Raw genomic sequence first — 8592 nt, 5'->3', positions numbered from 1 at the left:
AGGAATATAAGCATCAGGATCTTTGCTGGGGGATTCATGTGTAGCCCTAAACACAAAGGCCATGAACTAGATCACCAAGTACATATAGAGAGCTCAGGTTCCCCAAAGACTTCTGGGTTTGCACTTTGTGAGAACTCTAAAATCTTTTAAGGACAGGGTAAGAAGCTAAAAACCTTGAGGACAAGGACTCATCACAGTTTGGCTTAGGGAATGTGCAGTGCAGAAAGGGGCCAGTGTAAGCACGGGTCTGCCATGTGAATATTGGTGTTATATAGCTCCAGTGCAACTTCTAACAGCAGCACCATCACATGTGTTTGTCAGAAACAATAACCTCTTTTTTTTGTTTCTTTTCACACCGCCTTCAAGAAAAGCCCTGAGAATTAACAATTTCAAACCTCACATTTATAACCATTCCTGATTAATACTGTCATATGGCACAGTCAAACCTGTGACTCTGCTTCAAGCTGTTCAGCACTTCAGCTCATGTCCCAGCTTCAGGAATACTTTAAAAACACCCAGATTTGCCTTGGAGAAGAAGTGAATGGAAGGAGACCCTTACTGCTACTGAATGTTCAAAAAGCATGAGAAAAGAATCAAGAGAAAAGTAACTTTGCAAAATCACTTAGTTTCCACTCAAATAGTTAAGGAAGCATTAGCAAATTATTCTGCACGGAATAATACTGCACACAGAAATGTGAAGAGCCTGATTTTGGTTCTTGTCCATCTTATCTCCTCCTTTTATTTTGGAAACCTCATTCTGTCTGGATTTTTAACATCTTGAAAACTAATTCTGCAGGATACCGGGGGAAAAACCTCAAAACCCAAAAGCATCAATTTTAAATAATGGCAATAAATAACTAGGTGATCATCTATAGGTCAGTAAGATAATTTCCTTTCCTGCCTTACATCCTTTCCTGTCTACATCTGTATGGAGAATTAGCATGACAGTAAATGATGCCAAAGTGAATACATGCAGGCTCACTGGATGTGGGGATTTTTGTCAAACCATACATTTAAATATTCTGCAGATCTGTTTTCATTACTGTGCATGAATATCCAGTGGTAAAATACACTTCAACCAGAAAACAAGAATAATTCATGCCTTCTATGTAAGCAGCTGTCAAGCAGGCCTCATGCCATCTATCGGCATTCACCACATATAGACACAACACAAATATACAAACTTCACATAATTTATGAAGGAACTTCCCGTCACCCTCACAGACACAGATCTTGGCATTCATTGACAAAGATAAACAAACTGCACTCACATGTCTTCGACCGTGATATCCTTCAGGATCTGGCAGTAATCCACATTCCACACTGCCTGGTCGTCCCAAACTTTAGATGCCAGAAGAATTGCCCCCAGTACTATTCGCTTCCAGTTTGCTGGACAAATATCTATCTCTGCATAAGTTAAAAGTCTTTCAAGATATACCTGGGGAAATACATCAAAAGCAAGACTTGATCTGTTTTGCTGTTAAGTAGAAATGAAAACTATTCCCATTCCAGTAATTCTAAGACAGTAATCTACTTTCAAGATTCTTTTTATTATAAAAGTTGCAGTTTTGAATACACATGTTAATGCCAGCCTCAAAATTGGATGTGATAAATCCACTTCATTGGCCTTTGCCTTCTAATCCTATTACCCATTTCAAGAGGCCAGACACCAGACTCCTAAATACACCATTTCTTCTTTAGCTGTGATTTCCCCCTGCCTGTCATCTTAAAGCTGAAGAAAACATTAACATTATCTTATAATACTGTAAAACAAAATACCAGTAATTGTTCAAAAATTTGTTTTCCTTCTTAAGGAAGGCAAATTGTTATTTAAGCACAAAATTCCAAATTATGTGTCAGGCCCATTACTAAAGATGAAGTTTGACTTTTTTCTCAGAGGATCACTCTGAAAAGACTTTGATGCACAAAATCTGGTATTGTGAGACATCAGAAACACAAAGCTCAGTAAGAAGGTGACACATGGATCTCCCCAGCATCTGCACTACCTGGGGGTTCTCTGTAAAAGGTTGTATTTTGCTTTCCAGGCAGCCTGTGTAAACAAGCCCCTTATATTCTATATCGCACAAAGCAACTTGTCAATTTTGCAAGCAAAACTGCTCCTCGGATTATGAAAATACAGCATTCCCTGGTGTCATCCCTGGGAAGCAAAAAACTCCTTTAAAGCAATACACTAATGCAGGGAGCTTCATAAGTAGAGAGCATATGGAAATTGTAATATTATGCCACTCAAATTAGCACATAAACTTAATTTGCTTCACATCAGTGCAGAATTTGACTCTCTACTCTTAATGCAAACCTTTTAAATCTCAACTTTTCACATTCAGTTTTAGTGAATTGAATGAATACTCCACATTTATAGACATATAAAGCATACAAAAATCAGAAAATTTATCCTTTCTTTTGTGCAGCTCTAGCTTAGAAAGAGAGAGAAAAGAAAGAAAGAGAAAAGAAAAACAACTAAGGATTTTGTGGAGGCTGAAATTCAAAGGCACTTAGAGAAGAAAACGTAAACAGGTAAGAATTATATTGCAAGGGAAGACATAGAATCATAGAATAGTCTGGCTTGGAAGGACCTTTAAAAGCTGTCTAGTTTCAACCCTCCTGTCATGGGCTTTCACTAGACCAGGTTGCTCAGAGCCCCATCCAACCTGGCCTTGAACACTTCCAGGGATGGGGCATCCACTTCTCTGGGCAACCTGTTCCAGTGCCTCACCACCTTCACAGTAAAGAATTTCTTCCTAACACGTAATCTAACCTTTTTCAGGTTAAAGCCATTTACCTTGTCCTACCACTAAAAACCCACTAAAAAGTTCCTCTCCAGCTTTCCTGTAAACCTCCTTTAAGTACTGGAAGGCTGCTGCAAGGTATCCCCAGCGCGTTCTCTTCTTCAGGCTGAACAGCCCCAACCCTCTCAGCCCATCATAGGAGAGGTGCTCCAGCCCTCTGATCAGCTTCATCACCCTCCTCTGGAATTGCTCCAGCTGATCCATGCCCTTCTGATGTTGGAGACCCCAAAACTGTACGAGGCACTCAGGTGGGGCCTCAGGTGAGCAGAGTAGAGGAACAGAATCCCATCCCTCACCTGCTGCCCATAGTGCTTTGGATGCAGCCCGGGACACGTATGGCTTTCTGGGCTGTGAGAGCACACTGCCAGGCCACGTCCCGCTCCCACCCCTCAAACCAACACCCCCAGTTCTTCTCAGCAGGGCTGCTCTCAAGCCATCCTCTGTCCAGCCTGTATTTTGTGCTTGGGATTGCCCTGACCCACACGCAGGACCTTTCCAGTTGGCCTTGTTGAACATCATGAGTACTGCACAGGCCAGCCTCTCAAGCCTGTCAAGGTCCACCTGCATGGTAGATGAAATTACACCTCAGTAAAAAAGCAGCATAAATTTGCCACTATTTTCCCACTAGCACATACTTGAGAAATCAGAATTAAAAATTAAATAGGAGCTTGATAAGACACTATTCCTATACCACCTCATTACCATATTGATGCATCTTCCAATAGCACATTGAGGGTTGTGAATAATCACTCTTGCTTCCTTGGTGATAACTTGGGCTTGACTCCAGATACACTTTTTGCTGGAACAAGGCTCTTTATCACCCTTCTATAAAACTGAGGATGATAAACAGCTCTCCATGAGAAAGGCACTTAGTGTAGCTTTCAACTCCTTTCTTCAACATGCCTTAAATGAGCATTTTATTTTGTTCACTTGCTGTGGCCTCCTTGACTCAGTCTTGGGTTTTAAGTATATGTGTTCAAGTAAGAGAAGACAGAGAAGGAACAAAATTTCTTGCAGCAAACACTTATAAAAGTTTAATAAGGTCCTCAGCCAGTGTGAGAACTCACTGTAATCTAGGATTTGTGACATCATCAGTGTATCTTTGGGAGACATTAGTGTAGGTCTCCAACTTTTAATCAAGCTCACTCAGCTACACACACAGCCTTTCTTCTAGCTCTCCCTACTTCTCTCTCCCAGAGAGAACCCACTGATTGCAGATAGGGAAATTAAAGCAGAGAGGAAAGGCTGGTACATACTCAGGCTCTCGCTCTGCTGATGTAGAGCAACCTCGTAACAGCAGCACGCACAGAGTCAAGTGAGCTCTGTCTCCAATGTAAATGTGAGTTCATTATTCCTGACAAATGGAGCTGGTTTCATTTCAGAGCATTTCAATATACAAGGCCCTAGCAGGACACAGCCCATGATGGGACAGCACAGTAGGACAGGTAGAGGCTGCCATGCACTCACTACTGCAGGGGGTGCTTCTGGCTGATGCAAAGATGTGCTGAATCAGGAGAGACTTTTGGAGAAGGGCCAGGTGGCACTCAGCCTGTTTGAAGAGGAAGGCTGGAGGGGTGGTTAATCACTATGCTACTCATCCCAAACAAACTCATGGCTGGTGGGAGAACACCACCTGCTTCTGCTGGCAGAAGCCAGTGAATCTTCCCACACACACAGGCAAGCATGCTCCACCTCATTTCAAAAAAAAAAGACTGAAAATGTTGGCCCTGTAATGGTAAATGTGAGATATGGAAATACCATTTGTATGCAATTATGTCTACACATCGAACAGTGCCTTAAACACAGGGGTCATTTTCTTAAATATAGGGTTTGGATCAAACAGACCAGGATTTTGAGTGTACTATGTGGTTCAGTGTATTTGTCTCTTGTAATGAATTCCACTGGCCTAATTTTCAAAAGCAAAACACTTTCTACATCTTCTTTAGAACTAGCTGCTATGAAGTCATGTAATAAACCTGAATTTTAAAAGGTCACAGTAGAAAAGGATATTGCAACTCGCATCCCAGAACACGGAATAAAATGGCTTTTATGTCAAAAGACAAAAAATGCAGAAGAAACAGTGTAAGAAACGTTCTTTTTCTTTTTTTTTTTTTATAACGTAAGTCTAAGAACCATCTCTCTTCTTGATTATTTTGGCAGGTGTTCTTTTACAGAACTAGAACTAAAGAGCTTTTAGTGTCTAGAGGTTAAAATATTATTTGCCTCCACCAACTTTTAACAGGTGTATCCACGCTCTCGAATGGAACTAAAGCTTAAAACAAATTGAAGCTGTTACACTATTGTTACTTTTTTTCGATTTGCTTCATTCTTTGCAGTGCCTGAAAGTAAGCTTTTGTGGCAAAACTTTTCAGTACTTCTCTATTAAACCTTCAAAAGCTGAACTCCCAAGAGACTCAGATTTGTTCTGCCTTAATTTAACAACTAGTTCTGCTCAAACACTTTCATAGCATCCAAGAGCCATCTTCATCACATTTATCATTGCCCACTTAGTTCTATGACCGTACATATAGATCTTTTCTTATAGAATGATAACAAGACTACTTATACAGATTAAAGTGATGTGACACGAGCAAAAGCTTTCAGTGGTTTCAGTCAAACAACACATCCTTCTGAATTCTTTCCAGGTTGCAAAGAACAAATACAACTCAGTGTTACTAACAACAATGCTACAATATTCAAAACTCATTTGTACCATAATTCAAATCCTAGCTGAAATGAAAATACAATTCTGACTGGGAAAAATGCCAATGGCCATTGGTCTGTCAATACATTTTTATTTACAAATTCAATACCTCAGAGTCTGGTACCTCCATTACTAGTCTACATTCTGCATTTGGGAATGAACCACATGATTTTACAAGACTCTCAGTCTAACAAGCTTTGATGGACAACAGTTGCACCTCATTGGACACATTTTAATAACTAAGCACACATCAGAAGACACACTGCACAGAGTTAAGATTTCAGAAGAGCAATATTGCATTATTATTTTCCATCTCTTCCCACAGACTAACACCAAGATTTCCCAGTGACTGACCTTTATACTTGGACTATCAGCAAATCATTATTTAATCATAAGTGGAACCAATTTGGTGATTTGCCTCTGTTAAAAATTCATTTATCTGAATGAAAGAGGATTTATTTCTACTAATTAAATAAAATTACCACTCCATGGGTATAGATAATCCCAAATTGGCTGGAAGTTCAGTGAACTCTGGAGAGGTTTATTAGCTTAGATGTAGCACCACAGGAATGTAGTTCAATGGCTTCCAAAGCCATTTCAGGTCCAGCAGAAGTACAGCACTGATTTGTTTCAGCACATATCTTCAGCTCTTAAATCTGCCAGACCTGAAACAACTCCATGCTGACCTAGTTTGGACACCTCTGATCTTGACTCTCAGGACCTGGACTTGCAGTGGCGTGGTGGAGAACAGCATTAGGCCATCCATTATAACCACTACTCCTGGGGGGGTTTTTTTATCCAAACACAGAACTATAACATGGCACAAACTATCAGGATCAGAAACAGTATCTAAGATCCAGCAGTGTTGCTCCAGCAGGGCCACTGCTGAGCTTGAACTAATCCCCAGGGTGGTTATTTGCAGATGGGTGAATCCATCCTGGTCTTCCCAAGTTTTTAATTGTAACTAACCACAGGATCCAGTGTTGTCCCAGTTACCCAAGACGTCAGGCTCCCCATGATCCTGGATAGTAGAGTGTTGGTTACACAACATCCCAATCAACAGAACATAAATCGTTTGAAGAAACTGAAAACTAAAGAGAGCACCGAAGAGTTCAGTTTTAATTAGTGTGAAACAGCATCTCATGTTTCCCATCTCAGAGGATGATATAGCCGACTTTGGACATTATATAACATATTCGAGTAGAAAGAAAAATTAAAATACTGGAGAAGGTTTCTTTCTCTTTTTTCCCCTCTTCAGGAGGATATATAACAAATATGAAAGTGTCAAATAATTTCATTTCAATATTTCACAATCACAAGAACAACTCATATTTTTTAAAAAGCTACGGGGTTCTTATAAAAGTCTTGCTTCTTTTTGTTACTTCATCTTGAAGCTGTTCAACATTAACTTCCAATACTCCACTGATACCTCTTATCACATTGGAGTTGTAGCCTAAGCACTAAAAATACAATTGTTCTTTTTTTAGGCTTCCCTAAAACAACAGAGAAGGTTTTCTGTGGAGGTTATGAAGTTTCCATTCTCAGAGAAACTCAGAACTCAACTGGTCAGGCCCTGATCAGCCTGGTTGTGCTTTGAGAAAAGGCCAAACCAGACATGACCCCTAGAAGTCCCTTCCAACCGAAATTATTATGCAATTGTAGTTGTATGCAGTACTAGAATTTCCTGTGGTGCCACAAGTAGAGGTCAGGAGTTGCATGTTGCCCCCAGGGAAGCTGACTGGGAGTCTCAGCACATTCAAGCGAAGAGCAATCACTGAGGAATGTCACTGGCATTACTAGAATAATTCTGAATTTTGAGGCAGCAGCAGGAGCAAAGCAGTCTCTTCTCCCATGTGGCTTTTACATGGCTTTATGTCAAATTCTATCTCTTATTTTACCAATAAAACTCTAGTGGCTTAAATTGTTTCTCACTTGATTTAAATTGACAGAAAGGAGACAGTGGCTTTGCTATTTTAAATACTACAATTGAGAATCTACCAATTAACCTGTATTTGCAAACACCTCATTCCCTCCATCACCAGGTAACCCATACTGTAAGTTGCAACAGCACAGAGTAACTAACAAAGATATTTCCATCCCAACATATTATGGAGAAATACAGAGTCATCTCTCTTTAATGAGAAAACTTCAGTGTGCCACAATGCCTTGAAATTAAAATGATATCTTTATGGAAAAGATTATAATTGGCAGTGGGTCTCAGACAGCCAAATCACAGCTCTAATCCAATCACTAAACTGCCATATGCTCTGTTCTAAGCAATCAGCCAGTTCCCTACCACGACTCTCCAGAAATAACCGCGGTTTGCAATTGCCCAGCTGGGCATTTAAAATGTTCTACAAAGGTCTGGTGCCACCCATTTGGTGGAAAAGGACATCACATCATTGTGGTCCTTGCTAATTCATCCCATTTTTATTTCTGAGACCGAATGTTGAAAGTAAGTAACAAAAGCAGTCACAGAACTACGAAAAAAGGTGAGCATTATAGACATTTATAGGAAGCACTAATGGAACTGAGAGAAAAGTCAGACATCTCCAGGTTTGCCCCCTAATTTACTCATTTTAAGACAAATATCCATAATCCATGTAAAATGCACTCGAACTGTTAGGCAACATGGACTTTCCAATCTAAAACTGGGATCAGTATTCGTTCTTTGCCCATACAGGAGCCCAAGAGGCATCAGCAAACAGACACCCACTCTTCAAATGTCCTCTTGTCTTGCATTTAAAAAGAGTTCCCTCCCAATCCCCACCTTAAATGTCCTCTTTTCATTTAGTGCATATCCCAGCAACTCTAAGGCAAGAATTGACTAAAGAGATGTGTAAGTATTAACTGATAATTATTCATGTGTTGAACATTACACTGTAGTGAAAATATAAGAATAGCCCTAAAACCAGATGTCAGAATCTGATCCCTTGTCCCACCAGAGCCCAGATCACAGGTTCCTCCTGGCCTCCTCCAGAGCGTACTCTGAGCCATGTCCAGCTGCCAAGGGGCTCAGGACTGACAGCACAGGTCGAGGGACCTTCTCTCTACACCTTGGAGACCTTCTTCTGATGTGGC

General features: G+C 40.4%; 1 protein-coding gene across 4 annotated transcripts in view; it reads right to left on the bottom strand.

Moving 5' to 3' along the window:
* Positions 1-8592, bottom strand: part of CCNY (cyclin Y) — a 47102-nt gene that overhangs the window by 10613 nt on the left and 27897 nt on the right. For all 4 annotated transcript variants that reach the window (XM_017741532.1, XM_017741530.1, XM_017741531.1 and 1 more), the window contains one exon: positions 1272-1438. In XM_017741532.1, coding sequence (XP_017597021.1) covers positions 1272-1438 — 167 coding nt within the window. The remainder of the gene's footprint in view (positions 1-1271; positions 1439-8592) is intronic.

The sequence above is a fragment of the Corvus brachyrhynchos genome, unplaced genomic scaffold, assembly GCF_000691975.1.
Source record: "Corvus brachyrhynchos isolate BGI_N302 unplaced genomic scaffold, ASM69197v1 scaffold167, whole genome shotgun sequence".
NCBI lineage: Eukaryota > Metazoa > Chordata > Aves > Passeriformes > Corvidae > Corvus > Corvus brachyrhynchos.
Note: the sequence above shows the minus strand (reverse complement) of the source record. Positions and strands in the feature narration are given on the sequence as shown.